The sequence below is a fragment of the Ranitomeya variabilis genome, chromosome 7 (assembly GCF_051348905.1).
Source record: "Ranitomeya variabilis isolate aRanVar5 chromosome 7, aRanVar5.hap1, whole genome shotgun sequence".
In the NCBI taxonomy this organism is placed as follows: Eukaryota; Metazoa; Chordata; class Amphibia; order Anura; family Dendrobatidae; genus Ranitomeya; species Ranitomeya variabilis.
Window position 1 is genome coordinate 79,956,445 of NC_135238.1, and position 22,453 is coordinate 79,978,897.

General features: G+C 45.3%; 1 protein-coding gene across 11 annotated transcripts in view; it reads left to right on the plus strand.

The window, feature by feature from the left end:
- USP22 (ubiquitin specific peptidase 22) overlaps nucleotides 1-22,453 on the plus strand; it is a 122,157-nt gene that overhangs the window by 17,177 nt on the left and 82,527 nt on the right. For all 11 annotated transcript variants that reach the window (XM_077275354.1, XM_077275353.1, XM_077275352.1 and 8 more), the window contains 2 exons: nucleotides 6,582-6,695; nucleotides 10,617-10,661. In XM_077275354.1, the coding sequence (XP_077131469.1) occupies nucleotides 6,582-6,695; nucleotides 10,617-10,661 (159 nt within the window). The remainder of the gene's footprint in view (nucleotides 1-6,581; nucleotides 6,696-10,616; nucleotides 10,662-22,453) is intronic.

Here is a 22,453-nt window from a genome sequence, read left to right on the forward strand (position 1 = left end):
TTGTTGGAAAAGTTTGAATAGAGCTTGTATTTTATTAATTGAAATCCCTGGTGTTTGTAGACATGAGTCCAGTGGGTGGTCCCTGTATGACTGCATGCAATGACATGTCAATCACTGAGTAGGACCACCTGCTGGACTCATGTATACAAACTCCAGGGATTTTAAAGGGAACCTGTCACCCCCCTCTGGTGGTTTTAACTAAGAGTAATCTGAGAACTACTAAAAGTCAATGCCAGAAAAATCTTTTATTATTCAATACTATGACCAGTCATACTATACACCAACGTTTCAGCCTATGGGGCCTTTGTCAAGGTGATTTATCTGTATGGCGGTATAGTGATCAAAGCTGAAGATGGGGCCATGTGAGAGTTGGAAAAACGCCGCTGTGGTGATGAGGTGATTTTTCTGGCATTGACTTTTAGTAGTTCTCAGATTACTCTACTATGTGATATTATTTTTTCTGAGGACTCCTTTTGCATTTTGGACTGCGATCCCCTTAATCTATTTTAACTAAAAGAGCCACCTTGTGTACCACTAATGCTGCATTCTGTGAAGGTGGCTCTTTTTTGGGGGGTCCCTTCCAACGCTGCAATATCACATTTTATAATTTGCCCGCCATACCTTTAGTCTGTCCGGGGGGCACGTCTTTTCCCCCCGGACACAAACGCCTCCCAGCCATCACTCAGCCCCTCTGGGCGCCGCCTCTTCTGCCTTCGTTAACACCCCCTGTGCCTGCGCTGTAAGTTCCCATCATGTGATGTGAGGCGAAGGGCAGCGCAAACTGTGCATGCCTGAAAAAGGAACTAATCGTGCAGGCGCCGGGGACGTTAATGTAGGCACAGGAGGCGGCACCCGGAGCACGGAGGGGCCGAGCGATGGCTGGGAGGCGTTTGTGTCCGGGGGAAAAGGCATGCCCCCCCGGACAGACTAGAGGCATGGCTGGCAAATTATAAAAAGTGATATTGCAGCGTTGGAAGGGACCCCCCCCCCAAAAAAAGAGCCACCCTCACAGAATACAGCATTAGTGCTGCACAAGGTGGCTCTTTTAGTTAAAAACGCCGGGGGGGGGGGGGACGGGTTCCCTTTAATGAATTAAATTACTTCTGCTGATTTATTTTTTTTTTCCAGCAAACCCGTGTTCTGCTCAGCTTCACTTTCCCTATACCATACTGTACAATGGTTCCGTCTTAACCCAAATAATGAACCTCTAACGTGGAAAAAAAAAATTCAACACTTCAAAATGTGCTCCTATACCTTTACTGGTGGGAACTGAAGCTTTGTTACATGACGCCTACATCTCACCCAGTAGTAAATTATAATTCAGAATCAAGTTTGGCCACTTTCTCGTGTCAGTGTTTGGTTGAGTTTTTTGCATTCATATTTCTCAGAAGTACCAAATTTCCATGTGGCAATAGCATGGGTGTATGGTCCCTGAGTAGAAGTAAACAAATTGGCTCTCGTCCAGAGGCAAGAAAACTAGTGCCACCTATAGATATCTACACTGCACGTCAACATCCGACCCATAAGTCTTGAAATTTGATTATCTTTAATAGATCGCAAATTAACTTGAGATCAGTAAAGACAAGCCACCAATTGGCGTTCCTGTGCTATGTTCAGTAGCGCATCGTCACTCCGTGTACACAGGCAGGTAAACGACAGCCGATAGTCTTGTATGGAGTTGATCGGTCCTTTAAGGCAGGCCTGGATTATTCTTGGGCTACCTCTAGATGGCAACACTGCCGTTTTTCGGTCTACTGGAGGATTGCCAATTTCCATTAGTGGAGCAAAGACACAATCTTTCCAGATTTTTCCTCTATTTGTCGCATTTCTTGTTTTGGCTTAACATACTGGTAAAATTGATTGTCTGGGAAAAAAAAAAAAAAAAAAAAAAGTCCTCCTTTGAATTTTGGCGCTTGTTACATATGGAGTTTGTCAGGAGCCCTGTAGCTTTCCAGGTGGATACACCAAACGCACAGTGCGAGCACAATGTAAGTGTACTGTTTAAAGGAATGCAAAATACTGGTGTGGCAAACGGTTTGGTCTGAATTCAGTAGTGAGTTTTTGCCAGTTTTTCGAGGTGAAACACATTGAAATGTTGCAAAACTTTTGCACAACTCTATTTTTAAGCCAAAGAGGCTGGAGCTGGACCAGAACAGGATATCAGAGTTAGATTCATCATAATTTGCGCTACTCAAGTGGGAGTGGTGCATGGCAGTGGTTAGAAGAAGCGCCAAATTCATGAGGCACACAACAGTAAATTAACAAAACGCCACCACACTACAGTGATCTGCATTCATGCACAGCTAGGGGCCACTACAAGTGTGGAGCATAAAGTCTATCAATGGAATAATAAGGTAAGGGGCCATGTTGAGCATACATCTTTCTTGCATAGCTACATACACTACCGTTCAAAAGTTTAGTGTCACCCAGACAATTTTGTGTTTTCCATGAAAACTAATACTTTTATTACTCAAATGAGTTGCCAAGTGAATTGAAAATCTAGTCCAGACATTGACAAGGTTCGAAAAAAAGATTTTTTTTTTATTTGAAATAATAATTTTCTCCTTCATACTTTGCTTACGTCAAAGAATGCTCTCTTTGCAGCAATTCCAGCATTGCAGACCTTTGGCCTTCTGGTAGTTAATTTGCTGAGGTAATCTGGAGAAATTTCACCCCATGCTTCCAGAAGCCCCTCTCACAAGTTGGTTTGGCTTGATGGGCACTTTTTGCATACCATACGGTCAAGCTGCTCCCACAATAGCTCAATGGGGTTGAGATCTGGCGACTGCGCTGGCCACTCCATTACAGAGAGAATATCAGCTGCGCCTGCTTTCCTAAATAGTTCTTGCATAATTTGGAGGTGTGCTTTGGGTCATTGTCCTGTTGTAGGATGAAATTGGCTCCAATTAAGCGCTGTCCACAGGGTATGGCATGGCATTGCAAAATTAAGTGATTGCCTTCCTTATTCAAAATCCCTTTTACCTTGTACAAATCTCCCACTTTACCAGCACCAAAGCAACCCCAGACCATCACATTACCTCCACCATGCTTGACAGATGGCGTCATGCACCCTTCCAGCATCTTTTCAGTTGTTCTGCGTCTTACAAATGTTCTTCTGTGTGATCCAAACACTTCAAACTTGGATTCGTCTGTCCATAACACTTTTTTCCAGTCTTCGTCTGTCCAATGTCTGTTCTTTTGCCCATATTAATCTTTTCCTTTTATTAGCCAGTTTCAGATATGGCTTTTCTTTGCCACTCTGCCCTGAAGGCCAGCATCCCAGAGTCGCGTCTTCACTGTAGACTTTGACACTAGCGTTTTGCATGTACTATTTAATGAAGCTGCCAGTTGAGGACCTGTGTGGCATCGATTTCTCAAACTACAGACTCTAATGTGCTTGTCTTGTTGCTCAGTTGTGAAGCGTGGCCTCCCACTTCTCTTTCTACTCCGGTTAGAGCCTGTTTGTGCTCTCCTCTGAAGGAAGCAGTACACACTGTTGTAGGAAATCTTCAGTTTCTTGGCAATTTCTCTCATTGAATAGCCTTCATTTCTAAGAACAAGGATAGACTGTCAAGTTTCAAATGAAAGTTATTTGTTTTCTGGCCATTTTGAGAGTTTAATGGAACCAACAAATGTAATGCTCCAGATTCTCAAATAGCTCAAAGGAAGGTCAGGTTTATAGGTTCTCTAATCCAGTGATTTTCAACCAGTGTTCCGCGGCACACTAGTGTGCCGCGACACATGGTCGGGTGTGCCGCGGGGAAAGTTCCCCAAACTATGGTGCCCCCTCCTTTCTGCCCCGATCTCCTGTCCGCTCCTCCGATCCCCCCCCCCCCCCATACTTACCTAGCTCCGATGTCCCTCCCGGTGTCCGTCCGTCTTCACCATGGGCGCCGCCATCTTGGAAAATGGCGGGCGCATGCGCAGTACGCTGGCCGGCAGATTCGTTCCTATACATTTTGGTCGCTGTGATAAGTTCTATCACAGCGATCAAAATAAAAAAATAGTAAATAAACCCCCCCCTTTATCACCCCCATAGGTAGGGACAATAATAAAATACAGAAAATATAATTATTTTTGTTTTTCCATTAGGGGTAGGGTTAGGGGTAGGGTTAGGGGTAGGGTTAGGGGTAGGGTTAGGGGTAGGGTTAGGGGTAGGGGTAGGATTAGGGGTAGGATTAGGGGTAGGATTAGGGGTAGGGTTAGGGGTAGGGTTAGGGGTAGGGTTAGGGGTAGGGTTAGGGGTAGGGTTAGGGGTAGGGTTAGGGGTAGGGTTAGGGGTAGGGTTGCACTTAGGGTTGCACTTAGGGTTGCACTTAGGGTTGCACTTAGGGTTGCACTTAGGGCTAGGGTTGCACTTAGGGCTAGGGTTGCACTTAGGGCTAGGGTTGCACTTAGGGCTAGGGTTGCACTTAGGGCTAGGGTTGCACTTAGGGCTAGGGTTGGAATTAGGGTTGCACTTAGGGTTAGGGTTGGAATTAGGGTTGCACTTAGGGTTAGGGTTGGAATTAGGGTTGCACTTAGGGTTAGGGTTGGAATTAGGGTTGCACTTAGGGTTAGGGTTGGAATTAGGGTTAGAATTAGGGTTGCAATTAGGGTTAGGGTTGGAATTAGGGTTAGAATTAGGCTATGTGCACACGGTGCGGACTTGGCTGCGGATCCGCAGCGGATTGGTCGCTGCGGATTCGTATCAGTTTTCCATCACGTTTACAGTACCACGTAAATCTATGGAAAACCAAATCCACTGTGAACATGGTGCGGAAAATACAGCGCGGAAACGCTGTATATTCACACTGAGTATAAATACATTTAGAATCTATATTATTAACTATATGTAGAATATGTACTGTTTTAGTGTCATTTTGTGCTATTTTGGTGGTTGGTGTGCCCCGGGATTTTTTAAGTATAAAAAGTGTGCCGCAGCTCAAAAAAGGTTGAAAATCACTGCTCTAATCAGCCAAACTGTTTTCAGCTGTGCTAACATACTTGCACAAGGGTATTCTAACCTTCAATTAGCCTTCTTACACAGTTAGCAAACACAAAGTACCACAAGAACACTGGAGTGATGGTTGTTGGAAATAGGCCTCTATACACCTATGAAGATATTGCGTTACAAATCAGACGTTTGCAGCTAGAATAAATGTACCATGTTAACAATGTATAGAGTGTATTTCTGAATCACTTAATGTTGGCTTCATTGAAAAAACTGTGCTTTTCTTTAAAATAAGGACATTTCTAAGTGACCCTAAACTTTTGAATGGTAGTGTATATAGCTGAAAGAATGTATGGTTGGCCTTCTGCTTAACCCCTTAAGGACCAGGGGTTTTTCCGTTTTTGCATTTCCATTTTTTTTTTTAATCGCGCCATTTAACATGTTAACAGCCTGCGGATGGATCATGACTCCACCCACAGCTGTCAGGGATACATGACAGCTCATCAGATCCGCTGTCATGTGCCGGAAAAGGTACGGGCTCATTGCCGGAGCCCACACAAAGCAGGGGGAGGCGTCCAATGACTGATATATCAGTCATTGGACCTTTAAGGGGTTAAAAAAGTTGTCTATTTGGGAGATGAAGGGATAAGTATACCTGTGATCCGTTTCACTAACGTCATGTTGGCTTTTTCCATCACTTCAGCACATGTTGTGTTGCTAGGCATTAGGGAGAGAGAAGTGTGGCAGAAGTGTGATTTATTTAGAAGGCTGAGTGGCATAGCGAGCAATAGTCACACTACAGATTCTTCATTCACTCCCTTGTTTGCGCTGGTCTCTCCTACCTGGCCGCACAGAAGGATATTCCTGTTCGCCAATCGCTGGCTGCACCAGTGCTCCGCCTTAGTCACTGATTGGTTTAGTGGTGTTTCCTACATGTCAAGCGGGTCCAGGACCAAAAGGAATAAGCGGATCCTCTGTGCTACTGATAAAAATCCAGGAGACTTGCTGTTATGTAGCCATGACTGGTTCTCCTCCTGCTCCGGTCACTGCAGCTTCCCGCACAGACTGCTCAGCTCGCTGGTCCATACAATGGAGCTGGTGGAAGAGCATGTGACCACACATGTCCATCAGTCTTTTCCAATAGAAAAGCAGTTTTCTTGTGGGGTTTTCAGTAACAGGAGCTGGAGAACCGTCATGTCTAGATAACAGTAAGTGCTGCAAAATCATGTTCTCAACAGATCTCCTAAAATTCATAAAATAAAGATAATGTGGCCGACCCGATACTTCGTTCTGCAGCCAGCAATAGACCTTGTAATACAGCAGCTATAGGAGGCAAATGGTGCAACATTTTTAATGAAAGCGAATTGCAAAAGATTCTTTGCCCCAATTGCATACATTTAAATAAAAAGTCAACAAATGTGGATAACCCCTTTAAAAACTCAGTGATTGACCAGCCCCCTATATATTTATATATTATTTGTATATGTAAGCATTCCATGCCCCTCAATTGAACCGTTCTATAATGGGTCACACTTCCCCTGTGTTAATAGTTACATTTTAGCCAATCTTATCTGTCACAAGTATTCAAAAGTATTTTTTTCCTACATTACTTACAACTTCTTGAATTCTTGAATTTTTTCTTCTTCAGCCATAGATTTGTTGTATGGGGGTATATACTGCTTTATGTGTCAAGACTACATATATGATAAAGACATGGAGCAAGTTGCCAAAGAAGAACAAAGAAAAGCTTGGAAGCTACAAGGTATGTCTCTTCACAATATAATATTGTAACGTCATTATGTTCCCCAGTCGAAAACCATAGGGGTAATTCCAGTTGTCGCTGTCAGTGTTATATTTGGGTGTGCTCCAAGGGTGCGAGAGAACTGATTTGTAAAAACAGTGTGGCTATTTTCTCACACCTGTACACCTTCACATTGTGGTGCTGTGATGCTTTGAGGGGCCTTTTTTTTTTTTTTTTTTTTTCCTTTTCTTTTTTTGGACCCTGAGCTGTGGATTTTGGTGCCGATTTTGGGTAAATATGCCATGTTGTTTGCACTTGTGTTTTTTTTTTTTTTTGTTTTTTTTTTTTTTTTTTTTCGTAACTCACAATTCTGGTTTTCCGATTCCCTCTTCCAATGTATATTTTAATTTTATATTTTATCAACTTATTCAGTCACAACGATACTGAATCTTTATTACCGTAATTCAATTTCTTTTGAATATTAAAAAAAACCTCTAAATGTTTTTAGTGTAATATGGTACTTGGACCTCTGTTCGATCACTTATATGATATAATGCAATACCACATTGCAGTATGTAGTGAAATAGCTGTTCTATGGCTGAACTTCAATGGGAGACCAAAATGGCAGTTACGGGTCCTCCTGTGTGAATTGGGTGACGGGTTCCGTTAACTCCTTGAAGACTGCCAACGTACATTTTCATCATCAAAACGCTGTGCAAAGTATGAAGCCCATCCTACAAGTGGCAGAAAGCTATGTGACCGCCATGGTAACCCATTGGTTCCTTGCAGTCACGTTGCGGTGGCAATTGGTAGCCGGTGTCATTTTAAATGATGTAATTTAAGCACACTGTCAGAGCTCCAGTCGCTGCAATTACAGCAAATGGTGGATATGATATGTAGCATAACTGTCTGCCGCCTATGAAGCAGTCTCTGCTCCTGAGCTGGTTTCATTCTTTCCATAGTGTCCTATGATGAAAATGTACGGCAAAGGTCATTAAAGAGTTAGCGGGAACTTGTCACCTCACTCATGCTGCCCAAACCATGGGCAGGAAGAATCAGAGGCTCTAAGAAGCTGACGTGAGTGTAGTGGAAAAGAATGAGACTTTTATTACAGTGCTCCTTAGAGATATTGTGTATCACACGCAACTTTTTATTCAGTAAAGACCTTTATCAAACCTACATTGTAGGGACAACAAAAAATAAGACACAAGATAATATACAATATAACGAGGAGAAAAAAACCATAATGAAGGGTATACAATAATCCGACATAATGCTCCAATAATAGCCACTCATTGCAGAGAATATAATGGTAACAAGGCTTGTCTCGGATGATACAAATAGTACAGTATAGTTTGTCCAAGGTAGAAAGAAGGCAATGCCTCTAACAGGTTAAATTACTAATATAGAGCTGCCAGGTCCACAGGGATCACACCAAAAAAGGGAGGGAAACATAGTTAAATAAAAATAAATAACAGTAGAAAGTAAGATGATTTGGGTGAGGATCCCAGCTAAGACTTGTATGCAGACTCCACTAAGACATCCAGTATATGGCAGAACGGCAAAGGTGAAACGCTGTAATAAAAAATGCATAAAGAGTCTAACCATATGTGTGTCAGGCCACAAAGTGTGGGAGAAGAAAGAACTAGTTCTAGGCCTCATGTGGCTCAAGTGTCAACAGTTTCCGCATGATGACAGCATTGATGCTATGTACTGGCTTTGCCCGTTGAGTCTAATCGAGCACATCTGGGACATCATGTCTGGCTCCATCCACCAATGCCACGTTGCACCACAGACTGTTCAGGAGTTGACTGATCCAGGTCTGGGAGGAGGAGATCCCTCAGGAGCTCATCTACCACCTCCTCAGGAGCATGCCCAGGCGTAGAGAGGTCATACAGACAAGTGGTGGCCACACACACTACTGAGCATCATTTCCTTGTCTTGAGACATTTGCACTGAAGTTGAATTAGCCTGTAATTTGATTTTTCCACTTTGATTTTCAGTATCATTCCTAATTCAGACCTCCATTGGATATTAATTTTACATTGATCATTTTTGTTTTGTTTTTCGCAACACATTCCACTATGTAATGAATAAAGATTTGCAACTGGACTATTTCACTCAGTGATATCTAGGATGTGGGATTTTAGAGTTCCCTTTATTTTTTTGAGCAGTTTATAACAAAAGTCCAATCTCTGTGACTGAGATATCATGTAGTATACTGCACCCCTTGTAATTTAATATGTGCACCGCTGTAGACAATGGCCGCCTGTATTCTGGGAAGCAGGAGGCCCCAGTATATGTCTGCTATACACATCGGATGTGGCTGCAGATCCCCCCCGGGGATTACGGACCACCTGATAACTGCTGCTTTGTACCAGCCCAGTGTTGCCTTGGTCTTGTGCCTCCTGGAAATCTCCCTCATAGATGAAATCCTGGTGTCGTCACTGTGCTGCCATGGCAACCTCCATGCAGGCATTGCATCCTCTGAGCATTGCAGTTGTGACTGAAAGCCAGCATTTGGGCCATAGGAGGCCATTACCTTAACAATTTATCACAATTCCCCTATCAAGCTTATAGCATTACCGATGATCCCTGTCATCTGATCTTAAAATGTGTGAAATTAAAATATTTGATTTCCAAAGCATAACGTAGCTGCTTTGTGATAAAATATTCATTTGCTGTGATGATGGGAAGTCAGCCATAAAATCAGATTTAGAGGCATGCTTTTCCTGCAGTGTTATCCTCTCAGTAAACATGGAGGTGGGTGGGATGAGAACAGCCTTATGTACAGGTCTTCCCCTCAAGAATGATTGCTTAAGCTGCTGATGGCACAACCGGGCCCAATGCCTGCTGCTGATCTGCTCTTGCAGACAGTGACATCCATTTGCCTTTTCCATCGGTTGAGAGAGGCTGGTTGGAGGCACTGAAGCACCCTCCCTATGAGCGGCCATTTTTCCGGCCTGTGCAGATGAAGCCCTGCTCATCTGTATTTTGTGAATTGAGTTGGTGACTGGTAGAGGCCGCACACTGCTCCGTCTGCACAACATGTCTGTCACAGCACTTGTCAGGTTACATTTGGCAGTGTTGGGTCTTTCCCCACAGTTTGAGAACACCTAGGACTGTCTTGTGCGGAATAAAACCGGAATGGGAGATCACTTACTTCATTATCAAAATGTTTGTCACTATTGGTAATTCCAAAGTGAAATCCCCGAGCCTTCAGGGAGCATGGCCGTGTGAGCAGTGCCCCTTAAGTCCTCTATGTACTGAAATCTTGGCTTTGTGGCTTTGAATAAAAAAAATTGTTTGGTCATTTTGTAAAGGAAAATTTGTTTGGAGTTCCCTGAGGTAATTTTACCCCCAACCCAGGTGTGAAGTTGGGAAATGCTGTTTGCCTCACTCAACTGGTTGGTAAGATTGGGGGCAAATCAGAATACAATGTTTAATTTATTCTATGCAACGTCCATGTCCCCTGACAGAATAGATATGTGAGCCCTCCCTAAAGCTGTATCCCTCGTGGCATGTGGGCAAGAGCAGGTCAATAATCGCCATATTGTATTATTAGTCTTGTAAGACCTGACTTCTAGATATAGCGCCACACTTCTCTACAGGTGGTATGCAGTATTGCATCTTTGGTACTTTTACTTAAGTGAATAAAAGTTGCCTTACATATACCAAAGACTTATATGGCGCTGCTCCTGGACAAAAGCGTGTTTCGGCCACCCTTCACAACCCCTTTCATTGAAGTAGTGTTCCTTTTAGAAACATTTCTGATAAGTGACTGCATTGTCTAAAAGCAATATGAGGTAGTTATCTATGTACTGTTCTTGTAGGCGCTGGTACCTATGTCCTTTCCTATACTTCTAAGACCGTATAATGCCTTGTAATGTTAATTATTCACAGCAGTAATACGTAGCTTTGTTTTTCTTGTCTTTAATAAAGCTTTTGCTCCGTCCTTGGTATCTCCTTACCAGTATGCAATGACAGGTAAGATGCTTTATTTATCCTTTTTGTAAAGTTTTCTCCATTTATGGGCACCTTTCATTTGAGTCCTGCTGCCCGGATCACAGCCAGAATGAATCTGTCTGTTTTATTGCAGCCATATTCTACTTCAAAAAGTTGCAACGTTTCAGCCAAAACATCATTTCAAAATTGTCCAGGGCTGAGCCCCGGCATCTTCTCCATGCCCATGGGTCTCGCCATACGTGTGTGCATAGGGAAGCCCTACTAGTCAAATGGCTTGGGGTGGAGGGAAGCCTCCGGGGACTTGCCTCAGACTAGTCATCCAAGACTCGGTCCCCGGCCAGCTTGTCAAGGTATGTTTGCTCTGAAACGCTGCAGCACTTCGGAAGACGATCTGAACGGCTGCAATGACGCAGCCAGACTTGATGTGTGCTGTCCGGGATTCAGGCACCATCAGAAGACAGGTTTCCTGTAAGATTGATCAATAACCGGATTTCACAATACAAGCACTGTGCGTTATTACATGGATATTATGAGGCTGGTGTATTTACTTGGACTATGCATATCAGGGTGACAATGTAATTCTTATATTAAAATGTTCTATTTATGAGTCCTGGAATGGAATGAAATGGCTCATAAGTCAGTGTCTTCCAACCCATCCAGCAGCTAGTACAGAGCAGTAGCAGATGTTCAATCAGGCGAGGTGGGCAGAAAGTTCAACTTTTACATGGGATTATACAGCCATTGTGTCATTTATTTTCAGATTAAATACACCACCCCCATCATGAAGCATCATTATCCTCAGGAGATCCATCAATTCATAGTGTTAAATCTGGTGACTGATCCACTTTGCTACCAACCTTATTGCAAATGATGATGGGACGATGCTTTAGTATATTGCATCGCCTCTTCTAAAAGTACAGAGTAAGAGATCACCCCGCTCATGAGGCATCATCACCAGCGTACTGGCTGCCATGCCTCAAGCCACACTTGGCAGCGTGAAGGGGGAACAGCTCTCCACACTTGGATGAGAAGCCGTTGTAGAAGAGAAATAATTCCTTTTTTTGCATTGCCACCAATGAAACATACAAATAAAAGGAAGCACTTTATGTATAGCTTGGGCAGGTCAGGTCACTGTAGAAGTCAAGGACCATGTTCGCCTGTGGCATGTTCCCAACATGTTGTCTATGCCTCTTTCTTAGGTGGGAAATATCTGTGTGCTGACTCATACAAGCTCATTTTGCTTCAGCAAATCCACAGTCTGACCGAACGGTATGGAGAGAAGTATTGGATTACGCCTCTTATTCATTGAGTTCAGGATTTTCATTCCGGCCCGTTACCAAAGATGTGTAAATGAAGCACCTAGTCTTGGTGTGCCTCTGCAGACCCTAGAGAAAGAATGGCTCGTTCTTAGGAAATCAAGCGCGATCCTGTAATTGAATCCCACTGTTGTAGCAAATCCGTTTATGAAATTTCTTCCCACCTAAATATTCCACTAATTAACTTTGAGTGGTATTATTAAAAAGTGGATTCATTTAGAAACCAGAGAGACTTAGCCATGAGTTGTCGAATCCTATAAAGTTAGAGTGGGGTTGCATAACGTGGCGGAGGGACATGGCACAAAAGTCACCAGCCCTCAATATCTAATTAGAAGGGAGTTGTGTCTGATTGTGGCGCCTCTAAAAAGATATATGAACGTTATCGCGATATTAACCCCATGACTTCCAATGATGGACAGTCTCTCCCCTCCCTCATCGCCGGAGCCCGTACCTTTTTCAGCACGTCAGCTGAGCTGATCAACTGACATGTGCCCAGAACAGCCGCGGGTGGAATTGCGATTCACCCACGGCTGTTAACATGTTAAATGCCGCTGTCAAACGCTGGAAGCGCATCATTACCTTCTATCGGCGCCCGTGTCACTTGACCGTGGGTCGCCGATGGGTTGGCATGACGACGTGAGGTCAGCAGGAGACCTCTGTGGTTGTCATTGCTGGATCGCTATGATAGCTGCCTGGTGGTCGGGCGCTCATAGCAAGTGAGCATATTTGCTACATAGAGTAGGGCTGCAGCCCTGCTCTATGTAGCACAAGCGATCGGACAACTGCAGCTTCTAGTCTCCCATGGAGACTATTGAAGCAAGTAAAAAGTAAAATTAAAGTTTTTAAAAAATAAAAATATATAATTTCAAATCGCCCCATTCAAAATAAAACAGAAAAAAAAATCAAACATACACATACCGTATATACTTGAGTATAAGCCGAGATTTTCAGCCCACTTTTTTGGGACTGAAAGTGACCCTCTCGGCTTATACTCGAGTCATTGTTGGCGGGGGGTCGATGGGGGAGCGGCGCTGTGACATACTCACATGCTCCTGGCGCTTTCCCTGCATGTCCCATGGTCTCCGGGCAGCTCTTCCTCTGTTCAGTGGTCACGTGGTACCACTCATTAAAGTAATGAATATGGACGCATATTCATTACTGTATTGAACGGTACGTGACCGCTGACCACAGGAAGATGCCGCCGGCTCCCGGAGACCATCTGACGGTGAGACGCTGCCAGGGACCGCGCCGAGAGCAGGTGATTTTATCGGGGGAGGTGAGCATTGCGCGATAGTCACCTTCCTCGTTCCACCGCTGCGTGCTGCTCTGTCTTCTATCCTCTGCACTTACTGTTCAGGTCAGAGGGCACAATGACGCGATTAGCGTGGAACGAGGAAGGTGACTATCGCAAGTGCCGGGGGCCTGAGCAAAGAGAGGTGAGTATGTGGCTTATATGGGGCTTATTTTGTATGGAGCATTATATGGGGCTTATTTTGTATGGAGCATTATATGGGGCTTATTTTGTATGGAGCATTATATGGGGCTTATTTTGTATGGAGCATTATATGGGGCTTATTTTGTATGGAGCATCTTATGGGGCCATCATGAACTGTATGGAGCATTATATGGGGCTCCTGATTCAATATGGATATTCAAAAACACTTAAACTACATATGTCTCAATTAATTTTACTTTTAGGCTATGTGCACACGTTCAGGATTTCTTGCAGAAATTTCCTGAGAAAAACCTGAAATTTTCTGCAAGAAAGCAGAAGGAGCAAAAAGTGAAAATGCAAAACTAAAAATACCCCTGGTTGTTAACGGGTTAAAGTGCCAACAAACTACCATGGAGAAGGTGGGGGGGGGTTCAGTTCAATCAAATCATATAGAAAAATGTACCCGCACTATAAAGTAAAAAATGTATACCGTATATACTCGAGTATAAGCCGACCCCCCTAATTTTGCCACAAAAAACTGGGAAAACTTATTGACTCGAGTATAAGCCTAGGGTGGAAAATACAGCAGCTACCGGTGAATTTCAAAAATAAAAATAGATGCTCCATACCGTTCATTATTGCCCCAAAGGAGGTTCCATATAAAGCTGTGCCATATATAATGCTCCATACCGTTGATTATTGCCCCATAGATGCTCCATATATAGCTGTGCCATATAGAATGCTCTGCACCGTTCATTATGGCCCCATAGATGCTCCTTATAAAGCTGTGCCATTGCTCTGCACCATTCATTATGGCCCCATAGATGCCCCATATACAATGCTCTGCACCGTTCATTATGGCCCCATAGATGCTCCATATAAAGCAGTGCCATATATGCTCTGCACCATTCATTATGGCCCCATAGATGCCCCATATACAATGCTCTGCACCGTTCATTATGGCCCCATAGATGCTCCATATAAAGCAGTGCCATATATGCTCTGCATTGTTCATTATGGCCCCATAGATGCTCCTTATAAAGCAGTGCCATATATGCTGTGCACTGTTCATTATGGCCCCATAGATGCTCCTTATAAAGCTGTGCCATATATAGTGCTCTGCACTGTTCATTATTGCCTTGCCCCATAGATGCTCCATATAAAGCAGTGCCATATATGCTCTGCACTGTTCATTATTGCCCCATAGATGCTCCTTATAAAGCTGTGCCATATATAGTGCTCTGCACTGTTCATTATTGCCTTGCCCCATAGATGCTCCTTATTAAGCTGTGCCATATATGCTCTGCACTGTTCATTATTGCCCCATAGATGCTCCTTATTAAGCTGTGCCATATATGCTCTGCACTGTTCATTGTTGCCCCATAGATGTGCCATATAAGTCTGTGCCATATATAATGCTCTGCACCGTTGCCCCATAGATGTGCCATATAAATCTGTGCCATATATAGTGCTCTGCACCTTTGCCCCATAGATGTCCCATATAAATCTGTGCCATATATAGTGCTCTGCACCGTTGCCCCATAGATGTGCCATATATAATGCTCTGCACCGTTGCCCCATAGATGTGCCATATAAATCTGTGCCATATATAATGCTCTGCACCGTTGCCCCATAGATGTGCCATATAAATCTGTGCCATATATAATGCTCTGCACCTTTGCCCCATAGATGTGCCATATAAATCTGTGCCATATATAGTGCTCTGCACCGTTGCCCCATAGATATGCCATATATAATGCTCTGCACCGTTGCCCCATAGATGTGCCATATAAATCTGTGCCATATATAGTGCTCTGCACCGTTGCCCCATAGATATGCCATATATAATGCTCTGCACCGTTGCCCCATAGATGTGCCATATAAATCTGTGCCATATATAGTGCTCTGCACCGTTGCCCCATAGATATGCCATATATAATGCTCTGCACCGTTGCCCCATAGATGTGCCATATAAATCTGTGCCATATATAGTGCTCTGCACCGTTGCCCCATAGATGTGCCATATAAATCTGTGCCATATATAATGCTCTGCACCGTTGCCCCATAGATGTGCCATATAAATCTGTGCCATATAGTGCTCTGCACCGTTGCCCCATAGATACTCCACATAAATCTGTGCCATATATAACGCTGCTGCAATAAAAAAAAAAACACATACTCCCCTTTCTTGTTTGCAGCTCCTCAGCGTCCCGTCTCGGCGTCTCTCCGCACTGACTGATCAGGCAGAGGGCGGCGCGCACACTATATGCGTCATCGCGCCCTCTGACCTGAACAGTCAGCCAGAGGACGGGAAGACTGAGCGGCGCCCGGCGGTTGGAACGTGGACAGGTGAATATAAAATGCTCACCTAGTCCCGGCGCTCCTGGCGCTCCCCCAGCCTGTCACACTGTCTTCGGGTGCCGCAGCTCTTCCTCTATCAGCGGTCACCGGCACCACTGATTAGAGAAATGAATTTGCGGCTCCGCCCCTATGGGAGTGGAGTCCATATTCATTTCTCTAATGAGCGGTCCCACGTGACCGCTGAACAGGGGAAGAGCTGCGGCACCGAAGACCGTGTGACAGGCAGGGGGAGCGCCAGGAGCGCCGGGACTAGGTGAGTATGCCTCAGCGCCCTCTCCCCCGCACCCGCCGACCCCACCGCCGACCGTGACTCGAGTACAAGCCGAGAGGGGCACTTTCAGCCCAAAAATTTGGACTGAAAATCTCGGCTTATACTCGAGTATATACGGTAATCTTTTTTACACATAAAAAATACATAAAAGATTGATGAAAAGTAGGAGACCACAAGGTGGCACCACACACCCACAATTGTAACTAAACCGGAGGCTGTAAGGCTATGTGCTCACGTAGGGAATGGGGTGCAGAATTTTCTGCACAAAATCCGCATCTCCTTGCAGAATCCGCAGCTGCGGATTTGCCGCGGTTTTTGTGTGGATTTGCCGTGGAATTGATGCGGATTTTCTGTGGTTTTTCCCACTGCGGATTTCTATTATGGAAGGGTGCAGAAACGCTGCAGATCCGCGCAAAAGAAGTGACATGCACTTCTTTTAAATCTGCAGCATTTCCGTACTGATTTTTCCGCACCATCTGCACAGCTTTTTTTTTTTTACCCATTGATTTACATTGTACTGTAATTCACAGTGCGGATCTGCAGTGTTTCTGCGCGGAAAAATCCGCTGCGGATCCGCACTAAATCCGCATCGTGTGCACATAGCCTAAGAGTTATGCTTCGTACATAACCATATTTTATTATACCATAAAGACCGTGTCTGGAGACAAAACAAAGAACTCCGGGTAGAGAAAAACACATAAGAATAACAAAGTACTTCAGATACAATGTATTACCTCTTGTGGATGGTGCCTGCCCCAACGCACGTTTCGACGCTCTGCCTTCTTCTGGGGGTGACATCACACCAACCAGAATCCCAAGTAGATTATCAATAATTGGTTACGGAGAATGAATATCTCCTCCATGATGTCATACAAAAACAGAGGCAACACAACTATGCTGAATATGTCTGCAGACATCATGGAGGATAGTAAATAATGCCTCAGTATTCCCCAAATATGTACATAAGTCCTATTACATTTCTCAAATTATTTAGGTCTCTGTCCTATTACATTTCCCAAATTATTTAGGTCTCTAAAAACCACCATCCTTCTTTAGAAAAAAAAATCCACTTAAGTCTAAACCATATCCTGCATAAACACATTATACTGCCCACACTATTAGGGTATATGCACACATTGCGGATTTGCCTGTGGAATTTTCTGCGCAGATTCTTCCCCTATTGGTAGAAAACGCAGTTGAAAATCGGCGTGGATTTGATGCAGATTTTCATGCTTATTTGTATGCGTTTTTGTAAGCTAAATAAAGAAATATTATTTAACAAAAAAAAATTGTGATGTCGTTTCCTTGTCCAACATAATTTTTTACATACTCCATTGAAGAATAAAGTTTACAAACAGATAATACCAAGCCCGATGTTTAGTAATAAACATAATGAAATGGTACATAAAGAGATGAACACACACACACACACACACACACACACACACACACACACACACACACACACACACACACACTGCATTCAGCCGCGGTCACACTTGCGAGAAACTCGCATGAGTCTCGCACCTCAATACCCGGCACTCGGACCGAAGCGTTCAGCTGCATAGAAATACATGCAGCCGCACACTCCGGTCCCAAGTGCCGGTGGAAGTGGGGGGTATTGAGATGCGAGACTCGTGCAAGTTTCTCGCAAGTGTGACCCCGACCTTAAACGCATTATCTGTTTATTTTTTAAAAATGGCTTGGGTTCCCGTGAAATTTTTGAAGCCAGAGAGGGAAAGCCAGCGACTGGGACCTGATGTTTATAGCGTGGGAAGGGGTGAATACCCATGGAGCTTCCTAGGCTATTAATATAAGCTCACAGCTGTATACTTAGCATTTACTGGCTATTGAAATAGGGGAGGACCCCCCCCCAAAAAAAAAACAAACGTGAGGTCCCCCTATAATTAATAACCAGAAAAAGACTATGCAGACAGCTGCAAGCTGATATTAATAGCCTAGGAAGGGGATATTGCCAACCCCCGGCTACAAACACCAGCTCTCAGCCGCCCCAGAAATGGCTCTAAGATGCGCCAATTCCAGCACTTGGCGCCTCTCTCTTCCCACTTGCCCTGTAGCGGTGTAAAGTGTGGTAATAGTTGTGGGGTTGATGTCACCTTTGTACTGTAAGGTGACATCATGCCCACAGCTTAGTAATGGAGAGGTGTCAATAAGACATTGTTCTATGTGACAGCAGACATAGCCGGATGGGACTAAGGCCGGGTTCACACTTTGCGGTGTGCTCTGCGGGTTTATCCCGCAGCGGAATTGATAAATCTGCAGGGCAAAACCGCTGCGGTTATCCCTGCAGATTTATCGCGGTTTGTTCCGCGGTTTCCGCTGCGGGTTTACTCCTGTACTATTGATGCTGCATATGCAGCAATATGCAGCATCAATAGTAATGATAAAAAAAATAAAAATGGTTTATACTCACCCTATGACGTCGCGATCTCCTCGGCGCTGCACTTGGCCGTCCGATTCCAAAGCTGCTGTGCCGAGAAGGACCTTCGTGACGTCACGGTCATGTGACCGCGGCGTCATCACGGTCATGTGACCGCGACGTCACCACAGGTCCTGCTCGCACAGCAACTCTGACCGGACGGCCGCGGGCAGCGCTGAGAGGTGAGTATAGCATCATTTTTTATTTTAATTCTTTTTTTTTTTACACTATTCATGCTTCCCAGGGCCTGGAGGAGAGTCTCCTCTCCTCCACCCCGGGTAGCAACCGTGCATTATCCGCTTACTTCCCGCAACGTGGGCACAGCCCCATGCGGGAAGTAAGCGGTTCAATGCATTTCTATGGGTGCAGAATCGCAGAAAAAAAGTGACATGCTGCGGGTTTTAAACCGCTGCGTTTCTGCGCGGTTTTTCCCGCAGCATGTGCACAGCGGTTTGCAGTTTCCATAGGGTTTACATGTTAATGGAAACGCTATGGAAACTGCTGCGGACCCGCAGCATCAAAATCGCCGCGGATCCGCGGTAAAAACCGCAAAGTGTGAACATGGCCTAATAGTTCCATCGGACGATGCCTGCCTACACACACCCGCGCGCACACCCGCAGACACGCGCAAGCACACACAGCCATGCACACACACACAGACCCGCACATATTCTCCGCCCACACACGCTTCCTCCTGCCTTTCTGCAGCGGTTTTCACACTCAAATCTTTTACACCTGTGGTTTTGCTGCGGATTTGACTGACAGAATGCTGTAGATAAGCCCCTGATGACTGTGAGCTTACCTCACCATCGATTTTGGGGGTGACAGGTTCCCTTTAATCAATGGGAATCCAGAATTGGTGTACAAATGCTGCAGAAAATTCCACACTGATTCGCAGTGTTTTATTTTCATTACAAGGATAAAGGCAGCGATGTGTAACAAACTTTGCAAGATTCCGGCTGCCCAGCTCCCAATTTCTTTGAACCAATTGGCTGGATTGAGAAAGGAGAAGGAGTCTGCCCACAACTGTCCTTATTACGGTCATTGTCTTTATCATATTGATCTGAGTCTTTGAATGTCTTCTAACTTTAACTTCATAGTGCTATTGGGATCTATATAATGACAGCAAGAGGGTCCAATAACCTGACACATACCACCCTGTGCTGCTGTTAAGTACCGTATTTTTTTTGGACTATAAGACGCACCGGACCATAAAACGCACCCACAAATTTGGTGAAGAAAAAGAGAAAAAACATTTTTTTATGTTAAATGGGGGTCTGTCTTATAATACCAGTGTCCGTCTTACAAATCATATGTCCCTCATCCTGGTATCTATATAACCCCCGTCTTTGTGCTGGCACATGCCCCCCTGTGCTGCTGTCAGGCACATGCCCCCCTGTGCTGCTGGCAGATACATGCCCCCCGAGTCACTATATGCCCCCCTGTGCTGCTGGCAGGGACATGCCCCCCCCCTGTGCTGCTGGCAGGGACATGCCCCCCCCCTGTGCTGCTGGCAGGGACATGCCCCCCCCCTGTGCTGCTGGCAGGGACATGCCGCCCCCCCCCCCCCTGTGCTGCTGGCAGGGACATGCCCCCCCCCCTGTGCTGCTGGCAGGGACATGCCCCCCCCCCCCTGTGCTGCTGGCAGGGACATGCCCCCCCCCCCTGTGCTGCTGGCAGGACATGCCCGCCCCCCCCCCTGCCCCCTGTGCTGCTGGCAGACACATGCCCCCCCCCCCCCCCCCCCCCCGTGCTGCTGGCAGACACATGCCCCCCCCCGTGCTGCTGGCAGACACATGCCCCCCCCCCCCTGTGCTGCTGGAAGACGCATGCCCCCCCCCCTGTGCTGCTGGCACAGCTCCTCAGTTGTGCTTCCTGTTTCCCAGGCATCGGATCATGTGACCTGGGCATACAGTGATGTCATCGCTGTGCCGATCACATGATCAGATGTCAGCACAGACACAGGAAGCACAACAAAGGAGCTGTGAGCACGGAGCCATCATCAGAAGGTGAGTTAAGTGTTTGTTATTTTATCATGTCTGCCAGCAGCACAGGGGGGGCATATGTGCCTGCCAGCAACACAGGGGGGGCATATAAAAGTGACCGGGGGGCCATATCCATGATGGGAGGGGGGGGGAGATGCAGGCACATGTAATATTCGCTGCTCCCCTGTGAATCAACTCTGGCAGCTTCAGCACCGAGGTGATAGAGAGCAGGTGCAGTGAATATTACATGAGGCTAATGAGCGGGAGCACAGAACCTCCTGCTGTCTCTGCAGCCTGCAGCCAGCCCACTCCAGCCCCCTGACACCACTCCAGAGCTGCTCCCCCTCCTCTACAGCACAGCACACAGATTCGGATTATAAGACGTACCCCCCAGTTTCCCCCAAAATTGGGGGGAACAAAAATGCGTCTTATAGTCAGAAAAATACGGTAATCCAGTACTACAGTATGTTGATTAGTGACTATGATGAGTTGGTTTTGGACAGCAACAGTAGTATTAAGTATATCCAATATATCCCAAATTTGATCATCTAGATAGTCTGTGGCCCTAACCAATTTATCCCACATTTGTGTAATCATAGGGTAAATGAAAATAGAACTGACAATTTTATTGGCTATACCCATCAGCACTACATGTGGTCTCCCCAAAGAGAAAAAACAAAACATTATGCCCCTTTATCTGCCACTAGTCTTGCAGTGCGATGCGTGGATGCACGTCGGCCTTCCTTCCAGCTTTACTGACGTAGGAGTGATAAGGAGGACCTTATAGGGACTGTCATACAAGGGTTCTAGTCCGTGTTTTCTGACATGCCTTTTCACGACCACAAAATCACCAGGCTTTAAGTTATTACAAATATCGGTTTCTGCTGAATCTGGAAGGGAAGAAGAAACTAGAGCATGGGTGTTAGCAAGATTTTTACTCAGCTGAATAACATATTGAACAGCACGGTCAGTTTCTTCTGATAACTACTGAGGCTGGAAATTAGCAACTGGGGGCCTAGCACCAAACAATATCTCATATGGGGACAAGCCATGTTTTGCAATAGGAGTAGTACGAATGTGGTACAGTACAATGGGTAGGAGCTCTGGCCATGGAGCCGTAGTCTCCTGCATAATTTTGGTCAATTGTCCCTTCAGTGTGCCGTTCAGCCTCTCAACTTTCCCACTGGATAGTGGATGGTACGGAGTATGGAGGGCTACAGTGGATCCAAGCATTGTCAGAACCTCCTGATACACATGAGAAGAAAAGGCCGGGCCTTGGTCACTTTCAACGACTTCTGGAACACCATATCTGCATATGACTTTCCATCAACAGTTTCTTCGCTGTAGTTTTTGCATTCATGTTGGTAACGGGGAATGCTTCCGGCCAACTGGAGAATATGTCGACAACCACCAGACAATATTCATACCTTCCTGACTTAGGCAACGGGATATGGTCCACCTGGAGCCTTTGGAAAGGATAGTCTGGCTTAGCAAGATGCTTCGGGGGTACACGTTGAAGTTGACCGGGATTGCAGGTCTGACAGATATTACATGCACGATTGAGTGCTGTCAGGACTGTAGAAATACCTGGAGCCCAGTAGAAGTTTAGTACCAGGGCTAGGGCCTGTTTTTTTTTTTTTTTTTTTTTTTTTTCTTCTTCGATGTGTGGGCCCATGTGCCCACGTGGCAATACCAGGGTACATCTGCTTAGGGAGACACACAAGTTGGTCCTTTTTCCAGAGACCATTGTACATACGTGCTCCATCAGCCTTCCACTGCTTAACTTCTTCCTTTGGGGACATTCTCTGCATCGTCATGAAGCCTTCTCGCGGGGTCCGGCAGAAAACCTCAGTCTGGCGCAGATCATCAGGTTCCTGTAGAGTCAGTATTTCTTGTAACTGTTTACGCTGAGAGCGTGTGGTCTGCAAAGGTGTTACCAACAGTCTGTGGACTGTTTCTAGGACCGTGCGCCTTAATTTTGATAATGGCTACCTGGGTAGGTAAA